General features: G+C 35.5%; 2 protein-coding genes across 9 annotated transcripts in view; both read left to right on the top strand.

The window, feature by feature from the left end:
* LOC106083391 (segmentation protein cap'n'collar) overlaps positions 1-14,864 on the top strand; it is a 233,610-nt gene that overhangs the window by 211,625 nt on the left and 7,121 nt on the right. For 5 of the 7 annotated variants that reach the window (XM_059363243.1, XM_013246342.2, XM_013246341.2 and 2 more), the window contains 2 exons: positions 1,158-1,574; positions 1,668-1,764. In XM_059363243.1, the coding sequence (XP_059219226.1) occupies positions 1,158-1,574; positions 1,668-1,764 (514 nt within the window). Of the gene's footprint in view, positions 1-1,157; positions 1,575-1,667; positions 1,765-6,302; positions 6,393-13,418; positions 13,648-14,864 lie in introns of those variants that run through there. The other 2 variants (XM_059363246.1, XM_059363245.1) reach the window with 2 other exon arrangements.
* On the top strand, positions 6,303-8,965 carry LOC106083392 (myotrophin). 2 transcript variants are annotated; one of them, XM_013246346.2, is made up of 2 exons: positions 6,303-6,392; positions 8,517-8,965. In XM_013246346.2, the coding sequence occupies exon 2, from the start codon at positions 8,526-8,528 to the stop codon at positions 8,874-8,876; it is 351 nt and encodes a 116-aa protein (XP_013101800.1). In that variant the 5' UTR covers positions 6,303-6,392; positions 8,517-8,525; the 3' UTR covers positions 8,877-8,965. The 2 variants fall into 2 exon arrangements, with proteins under 2 accessions (XP_013101800.1, XP_013101801.1); XM_013246347.2 differs by lacking the exon at positions 6,303-6,392 and adding an exon at positions 6,804-6,902.

Raw genomic sequence — 14,864 nt, 5'->3', positions numbered from 1 at the left:
CCCGATTTTCTCAAATTTGGAACAGTGAGTTATTTTAAGCCTCCTGATATCTGATCCAAACTTGGTTTAGGTTGAAATATATCTGGATATAGCTGCCATATAGACCGATCTCCCGATAAAGGGTCTAAAGCCCATAAAAGCTTTATTTTTTTAACCGATTTCGCTGAAATGTGAAACATTGAGTAGTTTTACGCCTCCTAAAATAGGACCCAAACATGGTTTAGGTCGAACTATATTTGGGTACAGCTGCCATATAGACCGATCTGCCGATAAGGGGTCTGAAGCCCATAAAAGCTTTATTTATTAATCGATTTCGCTGAAATTTGAAACAGTGAATTTTTTTAAGCCTTCCGACATCCGACATAATATGGTTCAGATCAATTGATATGATATGATTGATAAGACTCACATATAAACCTAACTCCCGATTTTATGCCTTAAGCCCCTGGAAGCTAGATTTGGCAGAAACAGATATTTGGCACCTAGAGCAAAATGATGCCCTTCAACTAATCTAATTTTGTGTACATTTTAAGCAGAATCCATGGTGATAGGTTCCCAAAATTCGGCTCGCCCGAATATAGCACGTTTTTACTTGCTTTTTTAATCAGACCTTTATGCAAAAATTTCCCAAAACTTATCTCCCTCTCCTCGCATATGCTTACAACTGTTTAAGACATTAAATCTACGATCAGCGAAACACTGAATTAAATCGTCTGATTGTTGTTGATCATGTCGATGATCTGATGTTCGAAAAAAAAAAACGCCAAGAAATGTACGTTAAATGGTTTCAGAGGCTGGTGCGCATGCGCTCACGATTTTAAACATTTCAATATGCTTTTTGTTTGATTTAGTTGTGGTGATGGTGGTTGGTTGGTCGTTTATTGACTGAGAGGCTTTTCATGTGGTGTTTTATTTGATTTTAATTGTTTGTTTTCTCCCTTCTCTCAAAGGGTGATGGAAGAAACATACATACATATATTAATGATCGATCACATATTTACAGTACTTGGAGAAAAAAAAGCAAAAAACAAAGTTTATAAAGACGAAAAAAATATTTTTTGGATTAGTACTTTAAGAATCTAGTTATATCATGTTCTTTACTAAAATACCTAATTTGAAATATTTCTAACCTTTATTTCCTAATTATTTACTTACAGGGTCGCATGCCCCTTAGCCGTGGAGTCTCAATGGAACAACGTTTGCAAGACATAGCCAGTCTTTTCAATCCCATACCCAGCATGGGTGTTGTAGGTGGTGTTTCAGAAATGTCCCCATATCCCCATTATCCCACGCATCCCTATTCGTATCAGGGTGCCCCACAACATGCTCAATATCCACCTCCCCCACCACATCCCCATCATCATCATCATGCTGCCGCCGCTGCCATGTTACATCCCAATGCCTCTTTGGGTGATTTGTGTTCGTCACAACCACATTATGGCCACAATTTAGGATCAGCTGTTACATCCAGCATGCATTTAACCAATTCCACGCATGACTCAGATGTCACAGGTGTTGGTGCCGGTGCTGTGGGTGGTGCATACAAAATGGAACACGATATGATGTATTATTCGGTAAGTGTATTTCTTCTTATTCTTCTTCAGCCAACTGCATTTGTAAGGCAATCGATTGAAAATAATTTTTGATTTCGTTTTATTTCATTCCAGAATCCTTCTTCCGATATGAATCATACCACTGATGGTTTTATAAATTCCATTTTGAATGATGAAGATTTGCATCTTATGGATATGAATGTCAATGACAGTAAGTACAAATGAGAATTTTTGAAATACGTGGGCTTAAAATCGAATCACAAATCACTCACTAATTGCTGGCCAATTACGCCCGTTGACTAATATTGACTGCATTGCTGCAGTATTCACTGAATAATGTTAAGCCAAGCGTTCAGCCGACAAATTTTTTTTTTAATTTTTGGCAGTACTTGGCATTGAGGATGTCAACATGTTTCCTTTTTACATTAATTCTTTGTTTAAGTTTTCTCCTATCGGCAGATTTGCCATCCTTAAAGATGTTCATGGGGCCTATCCACTTTATGTTATCGCAAGTGACCTAAACTTCTATTAGTGAACCTAGGCATTGTTATTGATGTTATTATTTTCACAAGGTGTAAAAGGTCTACATATACAACTGAACTAATGGGTCGTTTACATTACGAGAATATTTGTTGAACAAAAACAGATTGACGTCATAAGATCTATTTCTTTCACAACAGAACAGCCCCATTGTGCCAATAAAGGTCTGGTAATCTAATATCTCGCTAATATACCAACGAGGATAAAAATAACACGAGGAATTCAATTTCTCTTAAAATTTTACAGCAATTTCAAACTGAGAGCAGAATTCTGCTTGCGGCATGTTCTTAGATAGCACTTATTTATCCATATTCACAAGCACAACCAACCAGTCTAGATGCGAACTTCAAATTCTTTCGGCCTTATTCACAAAACCTTAAAATAGGTGTATTTGACAGTTCTATAAAGGACATATGTCAAATATACCTATTACAAATCTACATTAAGTTTTATGAATAGGGCCGTTTATTTATATGTAAATTATCTATAACCCCGTTCACACTTTTCTTTAAATCCGGATTTAATGGCTCGATCATCTGTTTTCCCTTTATAAAATCAATTGACGAGAGTCTTAAATCTGGATCTAATGAGCAGTGTAAACGGGGTTTGTGATTTACTACCAAACAAGGTTTGTTCACAATATAAGAAAGTTTGTACAATAAATCGGTGTCTGAAGGAATACGATATTACGGTAAGAACAATAATTAATGAAAACAAAAGATTTCCCAACATGAATTGTACAATAAGTCGGTGACTGAAAAAATGTTATGTTAAGAACAAGCATCAATCAAGACTACAACATAAGGCACCTAGTAAGTAAAAATATAAACAATTTAAAAACCATACCCATACCTTCCAAATTTTTCTGGGATTTTAATTCGACCACCACAAACCCGAAGAAATTAAGTCTGCTGATATCAGCAAACTCTGTCTGCTGATATTAAATTACAAATTTTAAACTTTTGAATGAATTCATAACAATGTTTTGAACTTCTAAACACCAGTTGAGGCATTTGCTACATATTAATAAAAACAAGTAAAAATGCGTTAAGTTCGGTCGGGCCGAACTTTGGATACCCACCATCTCGGTTATATATGTAAACCACCTTTCGTCAAAATCCGGTGAAAAATGCATATCTTATGCCCCATAGCAGCTATATCAAAATATGTTCCGATTTGGCACAAATACTTATAAGTACAAGTCCCAAATTTCGGCGACATCGGACAATAAATGCGCCTTTTATGGGCTCAAAATCTCAAAACGAGAGATCGGTCTATATGGCAGCTATATTCAGATCTTGACCGATCTTAGACAAATTGAAGAAGGATGTCGAAGGTCCTAACACAACTCACTGTCCCAAAATTCGGCGACATCGGACAATAAATGCGACTTTTATGGGCTGAAAACCTTAAATCGAGAGATCGGTCTATATGGCAGCTATATCTAAATCTGAACCGATCTGGGCCAAACTGAAGAAGAATGTCTGTTCTAACACGACTCACTGTCTCAAATTTCAGCAAAATCGGACAATAAGTGTGGCTTTTATGGGCCTTAGAGCTTAGTCGATCTATATGGGGGCTATATCAAGATATAGTCCGATATAGCCCATCTTCGAACTTAATCTGCCTATAGACAGAAAAGAATTTGCAAAGTTTCAGCTCAATATCTCTATTGTTAAAGGCTCTAGCGTGATTTCAATAGACAGACGGACGGACATGTCTAGATGGTTGTTGTAGTAGCCACATGTCTTTATGTGGAGGTGGCGATCCTCGTCTAGCTCTTATAGGTGTGTACGCTCGTTCCGGTCCGAAAGACCGATCGCCGCGGTAACATGACGGCGGTTGGTTATTTAAAGGCGCCAATAACTCTTCTTGTCATATCGAGCTTCATAGGCACTCAGAGCTGGTGCCACCCGACCTCTCATTGAAACTCTCCACTCAATACCGCTGATTGTCCACGACTGCAGTTGCAACTACATGTATGGAGCATTCCACTATCCGCAGCCTGTGGACGCACCCAGTAGCTCGCAGCTAAGCTTCTCGTGAAGCTGTGTGGTTTTTATAGTTATCCAGTGCCGGTTGGCTAGATGGTTTTACATTTTTACGACGATCAAGAATATATACACTTTATAGAGTCGGAAATAGATATTTCAATGTGTTGCAAACGGAATGATAAAATGAATAAACGCCCTTCCTTCGGTGGTGGGCATAAAAAATATTGGGGAATATGCGTTTTATGGCAACTACATCCAAAAATTTTTCAATCGGTACCATACTTGGTAGAGCAGGAAAAATATCGATGGCACTATCGATATTTTATTATTCGGCTGAATATCGATTGCGATTTCTTCTATCGATATTATCGACTTTGTTCTGCTATTTGCAAAAAAAGTGAACGCATGCTAACTTCGGATCGCGTGTGTCAAGTTTTGTTAAGTTCAAGAAAAGATATTGGTAGATCTTAACAAGAAATACCCATGGATTCTTAGATATTTGGAAAACAATTACTATTTGTAGGTGCTCATGATCTCAATACGGGAGATGGGTTTATATGTTTACGGACCGATGCGGATTATACTAAGCACAGGTGTTGAAGGTCATACTAAATGTCATGATGCAAAATTTCACCCAACTCGGCCCTCTAGAGGAATAAGAAGTATAATATGGAGATCGGTTTATATGGAAGCTATTCCCAAACATGGACCAATTTGGCCCATTTTCAATCCCAAAAAGGGTACTTCAATGCGTTGCCCCCGCACTGGTAATCCCAGCTCACTACCAACTCAGCTAGCGGCGCCTTTTTATATAAGTCAATACAGTGCATTGAAAATAAGATGGAAATTCCATTTATACAGTACAACGAAGTTCCGTATAAGTATTCACAATAGCTTGTTAGCAAACGGGAAAAATGGACCTATTGTGAATAGCATAGTCAAATTAATATAACTTGCATTGCAATGCCGCCCATGTTTTGCAAATTTTATTTACACACTTTACATATTCTTACTCGAATTGTTTTGACAGGTTGGTAAACAGTTGTGACTGGCACTGAATAAATTTATTTATGTCCTTCATAGCGTGCCTATCCAGGGCCATTAAGTGCAAGATGAAGACAAAAGAAAATTAGTTAAAGAATAAAGCACATACGAGCATACAACTTATTCGCCCTGCCATGTTAAAATTTAATTAAATTAAAAACATTCAAATGAGTCAAAATAAACTACAAAACTATATAAGAAAGCATACTGACTATTCTAAACTTTTTTTTAATACGTATTCCCTCAAATGCCAGAGCAAGTTTGAAAGCTTTAATCCGCACTGACAATGAGTAAAAGCTTTTTTTTTGCCAACAAACATCCCTCTGTTTTTTCGCAAACGGCAAAAAACAAGCATAGCATAAACTTTAACACACACAAACATGACTCAAGAATGATTCTTTGTAAATGACCACTACAACAATATGCAGCAGAAAATAAACCAGTTGACGGCAGTAGGGTCTGAGAACGAAATGATGCAAAGAGAGTGTCGCTGTGTGGTGTTATCCAATTGACGACAACTACACTCAAAATTGAAACTATGGGCAGCGTTGGGAGAGCTTTTTGCCACTGTTAAATCAAAAATTATAAGTGTTGTGTTTTCTTCTCAATAATTAGTTGAAATTCGAGTGAGTAAGACCAGAGCGGATACACACCACGACCACATCATATAGCGGCGGCGGCGACGAACTCTTGGGCCATAATCACCACATGCAGTGGTAAATAGCAGAACACATTGCCTTTCGGTTTGCCACTTCATGCTTATGTTAATTATCGTTAACCACTCCTAAACCTCGTTCGGCAAGAAGTACAACACAACGAAACTGTGGTAGTCATAAAAGTGGTGGCTCGGCTCGTCTCGTTCTAGCGGTGGTATTGTGAATTGTTGAGTACTCTTGTTTGTTGTCGTCGTTCAATTCAATCAAAATGATTCATTCAGACAAGAGTTAAACGTATTTGACGGAACACAACATCGAACGCGTACATTTTTTCATTCCAACCTTAGCTAAAACGGTAGACTAATCTAAAATTTTTATCGGGTAAAAAGCGCACATGCAAAAATAAAAAGCGATAACAGAGGTTCATGTGAAATGTCAAAATAAGCACAACAAAAAAAGCATAAAGAAAGCAAATTAATTCGTTTCAATGGTGTGATTGCAACAATACAACAAGCGAAAATAACAAATTATTTTATGCCTTAAAATAAAGACAACGCAAGCCTACGGAAAAGAGAAAACACAAAAAGCAAGAGTGCAAGCAACAGGTGAGAGAAAAACAAAAAATAAATAAATTTAACTATGTGAGCTCTTGCTCGCCTAAAATCAACTGCCAACCAAGTGAAATGACATTAAGCAAAAAAAGATATAATGCAGAGAGCGAGAGTTTAGTGAGGTTTTTTATATCATAAAAACGATTAAACATAGGAGAAAACAAAAAGTGAATAATAATTTATGTGTTATCTTAGGCATTTTTTTCTCAGACAACATCTCATATATTATGAAAAAAAGACAATCAAAGAAATTCTTGGATTTGTTAGCTTTTTTTTTGCAAGCACACATTCATTCATTCTGCCTTTTAACCACGCCGGCAAAACTAAATCAACACTGTACAAACACATTTGTGTTGTACCTTTTTCTGGTTATCCATCCGTCTATTGCGAACAAAGTGCGGCGGCAACAGTCGACCTTGTTGCCGACTTATTTATTGTTGTTTTCTTTTTTTTCGGTTTTTTCATGTGCTAGTATGTCATCGCCATTCATTCTAAAATGCCAGGGTACGGACATTTAAGCAAATATTACTAACATTATTTTGCAGATAAGCTTAAAATTAATGCTAAGTTTTAGAGTTATTTTATCCGTCATAAGCCAACGAACGTATAGACTCAATGATTCAACCATATTTCGTAAAATGAAGCAGACAACATCTTTTGTACACTCATACATACAGTGGGTAACAGCTTTTTTGAACACCAGCAGTTTAAAAGTTAAAGTCGCAAAAGTTTTAAAATTAAACATGATATCAAGTAGTAAAATCGGTTTATTTGGATCATCACTTCATAAATACATTTAATTTGCGAATTATTACAAAATTATGTTCAATTGTGTTGCAAAAGTTTGTGAAATACAATATAAAAATTTTCTTTAACGTTTGGTACCGACTACATTGCTGCGTAATATTAGGTGTGTTCGTGAACTTTTCCATTAAAAATTTAAAGGAGAGTAAAAAATGGTGATAAACCTATACAGAAAATTTGCAATCTCTCACAAAACTCTGCAAATGAAAGACTTGTAGTAAACATTTGTTCAAATTTTTGTGTATGCAAAAACTATTGCTGACTAATAGTTGTCTTTCGCCAAATTAATCAAAATGTCCGGGGTTTACTCTACAAAAACTATTCTACAAAAAATTGAGGGCGAATAAGAACGACTTAACTCCCTTTCGTTAATTTCCGCAATTTTCTGATGGCGAAAAACCCCACCAGTAAAAATTGCTCGCTCTCACGAACGAATGTTCACAAAATGTTTTGAAGTCATTCGTTCTGTACTTTATTTGCGAGAAGAGAACGCGACAAATGAAAATCAGCCAATTATTGTTTGCGTTCAAAGCAAGCAAGCACACTTATATAGCTAAACAAAACCGTTTGTTAGAAGAATACAGCCATACTGTGTTTGGTTTTTTGAGTGTTTTTAAAACTGGTTTCTAGAGTCTATACATTCGTTAGTCTATGTTAACAAATTAAACGGTTACCGATTGGTTCTATGCCAAAGAAAATGTTCGTTTGCTATGTGTATCATAAACGCCGGTTTTTATTACACAAATTAAATAATTTGATAGAATAGGCAAATGAGAGATTTCGTTCAAGAGTGCATAAAAAATTTAGTTAAAGATATATTGTGCTCTACTAGGGACTTGGGAATTGATAGTCTCAATAAACATAGGTTATGTATTTTCTTAAAACTGTCAGTTTTTTTTCATACAACTATTTTTTCAAAAGAAATGCAGAACCGTTTAATTCAATATGAATTAAAACATTTTCGAAATCTAAAATGGAATCTTATTGTTGATATTGACAATTGTTACTTAGTTTTTAGTTTAGTTTTAAATAATTATTCTAAAAATATATAACAATTATGTCAATTTCTATAATGAATAAAGCATGTTAATTTCAATTTCCATACAGTTAAGAATCAAATATAATTGAAATATTTTGATAAATGTTATAGAAAAATACTTCTCCTTCTTTGTTTATTGAGATAATATCATATAGTGCAAAAGTCACTGAAGTATTCCTAAATGAATTCGAATTTTTATAGGTTCTCTCTATAGAATAGTTTGTTTTGCAAATATCTTATTGCAATGGCAATTTTCTTCTCATTATCGAAAACAGGTTATCAAAATGTCCGATATCGTATGGAGTATAAAAAATGGTGAACTGGATCAAGTTCAGGCGCTAGTTGGTGCTAACAAATCGATCGTGAATACAGAATTTAATGGCAGATATCCATTGCATTATGCAGCCGACTATGGTCAATATGAAGTTCTGGAATATCTTATAAGCATGGGCGCTGAAATAGATATTAGGGATAAGCATGAAATAACACCTTTATTGGCTGCCGTTTGGGAAGGTCACACCCAATGTGTCAAATTACTTCTTGATAAGGGTGCTAACAAGAATGGAACAACACCAGATGGCGCTAGTTATTTGGAAGCTGCCGAAAAGGATGAAATTCGCAAATTGCTGTCATAAAGTATTATTATACAATTACTACAATATATAAACTATTTTTGTAGTCATATAAAAAAGTTTAATAATAAATTTTGAATTTCTTAAACAAATGTATAATGTCAGAACGCAAGCTTTGTATCACTTTAAATTTTATTTAAATTAGATAAATTTTTAAGTTTTGTTTTGTGCCTTTTAAAATGATTTATTTCTCTTTCGTGGTGAGCTTAATGATCGAAGATTTTTTTATTTGACTGAAATAAGTGTTTAGAGCTAGGACTCATGACTTAAATTGTGTCACTGTTTTGCAAAAATAATTTCAGCTGATTTGATATCAACTCGATGAAAAACATTTATCCTATTTACCAATAATTCACGACTAAACTATTGTATAGTAGGAAGAAAAGTTAACTGAAAATTTTAAACTAACATTTTATTCTGTTGGCTTTTGTACGTACTAGTTAATAAAAAAAAAGATTACATACAAACTGCATGATATTTATTAGAATTTTTGTTCATCTTTTTCTTATATACCTATTCCAACATTTCAAAACATTTGGTTAATATTCAGCCTTATTCCGGTTGGCGATGACGGATTCGAATTTCTTTTACTTTTTTGGTATCACTTTAACAATATGTTACTATTCACTGTATTTATTTATTTATTTCGACTGCTATCGATTTTCGCCTTCGACAACCGGAATAAGGGGGAAAAAAAATTTAGTACTGTATGAACCATTTTCAATTAAATATCATTTTTATTTTATTTTATTCTTCTCTTGCTTTAACTTTCCTGTTCTTCAACAAGCATAATATGTGTTGTAACAATCCGTACCCTGCTATCCATCTAATTGTGCCGCAAAGTTATATTACTCACTCTCATACATAAGTAATTGTGTTGGTAACTACCTATATTTCGACTTGATAAACCACTTCTACCACATAAGTAGGCAAAACAGTTTTATTGCATGTTTGCGGTATTCATCCATATGAAGATAAGTTGTATTTCTCACTCTCTCCGCGATATTCAAGATCATACACACCATGTTATTCAAAGATCATACTCTCACCTCCGCAGAGGTGTTAATATTCGTTGAGTTATATTGATCGAAATCTTATTAATTTGTTTTATTTGTTATTATTATTATTTTTTTACATTCATTTACGTTAGCATGTCACGCTTTTGCACTGCTTTGTGTCATTCACACATACATATGCGAAATTGTTTTCTAAACATTATTATCGCCGGGTCACCCGTCATCGTCTTTTCATTCTGTTAAGCCCACAATGTTGTTCGCACTATTGAGCAATCGGTTAAGCAAAAAAGAAAAAAACAAAACAACAAAAGAAACACAATCTTTGGCTGTAGGTCGGACGGACGAAATAATATTCACAACGAAATAGAAAACGAAGTGTTTTTCATCAACACATGCTTTCGCTAGCCGCACAGTGGTAGGAGAAACATTTTATGATGAAGGTGAAACAAATTATTGTGCAAAAACACACACACCTCACAATAAACTAAAATATTAATTATCCTTTAAACCTTGCAACGGACCCGTGTCTAAATGATAGAAGGTTACACCAATCGTCTAAAACAAAAAGTGAAAACACCCTTTGAACATTTAGGATGTCTAAATCTGCCGGTTAAAAATGTCTCAAATAGAAGAAAACTTATGGTGATTTCGATTCTGAAAAAAATGTTACACTAATATTGCACTTATACGGGACAAAATTTTTCAAATATTGCCCCAACCCTCTTATAGTTTTATACTTTTTGAATATGGCAACACCATTACGAACGAACACTACACCCGGTGGTGGGGTTACAGTTTTTGGACTAACGAACACATAATTTCGATTTCAGTGGAACATGTCGAAAAAATGCTGCACTTTTTTGGCAATCAAAATCATCGATTAAACAAAGAATTAAAATGATAAGATTGACCCCTCAATGGCAAGTACTGTCAAAAATTTATGTTGGCTGGCTTATTTCATAAATATGGATCTAAGGTAGAGGGAAGCGGTTGGTAACCGAGGATGACTCGCTTGAACTCCAACATTAACCCATCGTCTAACACACTCAAAAAATTTTTACCCTCAACACTAGTTAAAATGAACAAAATTCGGGAAATATTGCACTTCCTATGACGCTAAAGAATAATATACTCGTTGCCGGTTTGACAATTTCTTTAAAGATGCGAAATTGTTTAGACATAGTTATAGTCCACTTTCAACTTCCCACAGCTAAAATGTAAACTAAAGAGCATTATTGAAAAAAATCTTTTCGAACACTCCGGAGCATCCAATTGGACACATCTTAATTACTCAACCCATTTAATTTGGCCTGTCTCCCATCCCTTCGCTATCTAGAAGAATACAAATTTATAAGGAAACATTGCAATTATAACTTAAATAAACCGTTACCTTTTGGCCCAGCCGAGTATTGAACCAAGAACCTTCTGTTTACAAAACACGCTCTACGCATTCATCACATCAGTATTGTTTGTGTTTTCGACTATTTTCCCATTTCAATATTTACTAACAACCCAAAAGCAAAACATTTTCTCACTTCTTTTCATCAAAGAAGGCCATGCTTATTTTCTTAAGCTTTGTCATGTTCTATTTATAGACACAATGTCTCACCAATAGAAGTGCGTTTATTAAAGTGTTTTTAAATAATTTCGAGCTTGTATTAGTGAACTCAAGAAATGGGAATGGGAATGAACGTTTTAGTTTTATTGAATTAAAATTTTTTATTTCTTTAAGTAGTTCATTCAGTAATAAAATTTAGAAAAGGTATTGTCAACGATGATATGCTTTTGCCAATGTGTAGTAAAATTCTCGCTCCACTTGAATTGTAAGCTATTTTATCTATACTCACGAGTAGTTACATGTATTCGTGCGACGTTTATTTTCTCACTCTTTAGGAATTTTTTACTAATCGTGGATAAATATCGTGGACTAACGAGTATTATGTAATTAATTCCTATTTACGATAAACATTTTTCTGATTGTAGATATTTGAGACATATTTTGCCGAGTTGGTAGCGTGCTTGCATTACCTCCTTCTGAGGCCCGATATGTCACTAATGTGGTATCATAACGGACTTTAATAGTCTAAGTGTATCTGTTTAGAAAATAGACTGCCACTCTAATCTAACCCATGAACCAATTTAGGGGCATGGTATGAAAAACAATTGTAAGTAGCGCGGAATTCCTGGCTTAATTTTTTTTTCGAAATTATTTTTTATTATTTAAAGCGCACAACAAGACGATTATCGGCTTAGATGTATGTCCATAGTGGCATGCAAATACAAATTTGTCCATGAAGGAACTAGGACAAACTTCTTACATACCACTGAGTGCTGTCCGATTTAAATTTTAAGCATCCTTGTTTTAGCTGACTTCGAACGGCGTGCCGCAGTGTGACATCACTTTGGGAAGAAGTATTAAGATGGCATAGTACTTCACAGATGTCGCCAGCATTAGGAGATAATAACCACCCCAAAAATTTCTGATATTCTCGTCTGTATTTGAACCCAGGCGTTCAGCATCATAGGGGGCATGCTAACCTCTGCGCTACGGTGGTCTTCTCTCCTACGTGGCATGGGGTGGGTTAATATCCTCACCCTCTTTTCTACCTAATCTAACCCAATATATTTTTCTGCAAACGTGAATGACCCCTAATTTGCACATTAACCTTGTAGTGTAAACGACCCATTAACAAAACCAACTATAGCGATTGAAGTAAACCGTTATTCCAAAAAGTGTTAAACCATGTTTACACTAGATCCTAAATCCTCTTGATTTTAGATAATCTCTTAAACCCATTTACACTACGATTCAAATGATTTGTATCTGTCAACAGGGAAGTTTTTGACAGAATTGTTATTGTGTTCAGCATATATATTGTGATCAGCAATTAAATTGGTGAAACGATTTTATTAAATTTACTACAAATTTTATAATCTCGGTAAAAAATTGGTAAATGTGGAGGAAAAACTACCAATAATAACCGGTGTGTAATGCAAACGCAGTGTTGCACTTGAATTTCGAAGGAGATTTGCTACAAATCTCCTCAAATAAATAAATTTCCTCACGCTGAAAACGTATGGAAAACACGAGATTTCCGAAATCTCGTCGCAAATCTAGACTTGCTTCAAGTGTAAACATGGTTTTAATTTAAAAAAATATCGCCTCAACTAAATATTTTCGGTAACTACATAAAAGAAGCAAATTGAGCCTTCGTCCAAATTTTGTACATGCACCTTTAAATGTAAACGACCCATTTAGGAAGTCTGCCAAACGGGGCGATTATGGTAAGATCAAAATAAAATGTTGCTTATTTTTAACTTAAACCAATTAAAATACCTTACTTGCTGCGAATCACTGTATTCTGGTGTTGTTTACTCATTTGTTTTATATTACACATGCCTCTTGTTATTTTTTTGCTGTATGATATTTTGCGCTGTTTACTATTTTTAAAATGCTGAGTCATTCTTTTGTATCAAAAAGCGAACAACAAGAATTCTCATTTTATAATGTTTGTTGTTTTGTTGAGTGTAGGTTGGGCGGTCGGTCGTTCGTTCGATTGTCAGTGGTTTGTGTTTAATAACACCGCTGCTACTGCTGCCGTGGTGTTTTGAGTGTGGTGAATTAGTCGGCTACTATTGAGAATTCTCTACGATCGAGGGAAAGAAGAAATTCAAAGTATTGGTTTCGCGCTCAACGCCATCAACAAGTAGTTGTTGCTGCTGTTCTTGTTAGTATTTCTAGCAAATGTGCTGTTTATGTACGTAGGTATTTCTGTTTTTATTTCTGCATATATTTATTGCCCCTGCTCTGCTTATGATGAATAAAGCAAATAAATATCTCACACAAATTTGTGAATAATGTTCTTAGGTTGTTTGCAATTTTAATATAGCGACTATATGTTTATATGTATTTTAGAACAAATTGTATATGCAATTTGTTAGGAAATTATTTTGACACCACGAAACAATTTGCTTCCGTTATATTTTTGTAATTAGTTTATGGGATTATTTGGCACAACAAGTGTCATGTAGTACATTGTAATGGTAGCAAAATCAATAGCTGTAATCGAGTAAAAAACTGTGTGGCTGAATTACCATGCGTTTTCGAGGCTAAACGATCGATAAAATATCTCTTAATTATGCACTGACGATAAAAGAAGTGAGGGTGAGAAAGTATGCGCACTTAGATCAGACCCAGAGACGAGATAGGCAGATGAGGAGAGGCGCGTCTATTCGACACGCCCACACGAATGTGCAACCTCGAAGTGTCACCGGTCGACGTCCACCACAGGTAATCGCCGTGATAGGCAGATGATGAGAAGAGAGTAGGGAGTAATCGTCTGTCCGACACGCCCGCATGTGTATGCAACCCCGAAGGGTCCCCGGCCGTCGCCCACGTGATGTAAACCTTTTCTCCAGATGGAAAGTGTTCTCTAACCTCTTATCAAACACCTGCGGCTTCTAAGCTCTTCTTCGGCCGACGATAGCCAGAATATCCTAGCTGTTATGCAGCACAGATTCCATCAAGTTTAGCCACCGAATCTATAGTGACCAGAGGAGATCAGTGGCCGTACCCGTCCTACTTCACATTGCCGAGCTCACTCAGCTTGAGCGCAGACTTTAAGACCCTGTTTCGCATCGCATTCTGTCTGAGGGTTGGATTTCAATACTCCCATGATTCCAATGCACACTAGTCTTTGCTCTTTTCGAACTCCTCCGGTACACGCCTTCCTTTATTCAGGCTTCAACATACACGCCATATGCCATCAGCGATTCCATAAAGGCTGTATACTTACATGAAACACTTTTTGGGTTTCTACCGATGTGGTTTACAAAAACTGGAACATTGGAATGCTTTAGAACCCCGCTTTAAAATATAGCTGCCAAAATCCAAATAAAATTTCTGAGCCTGTAAACCGCCTATCTTTGAATTCACTGAAATTTGCAGCCGTAAGTTGTATTCGAACCATTGTCA

The sequence above is a fragment of the Stomoxys calcitrans genome, chromosome 2 (genome assembly GCF_963082655.1).
Source record: "Stomoxys calcitrans chromosome 2, idStoCalc2.1, whole genome shotgun sequence".
Classification (NCBI taxonomy): Eukaryota; Metazoa; Arthropoda; class Insecta; order Diptera; family Muscidae; genus Stomoxys; species Stomoxys calcitrans.
The sequence above is the reverse complement of the archived record's forward strand: the minus strand, read 5'-3'. Positions and strand labels throughout refer to the sequence as shown.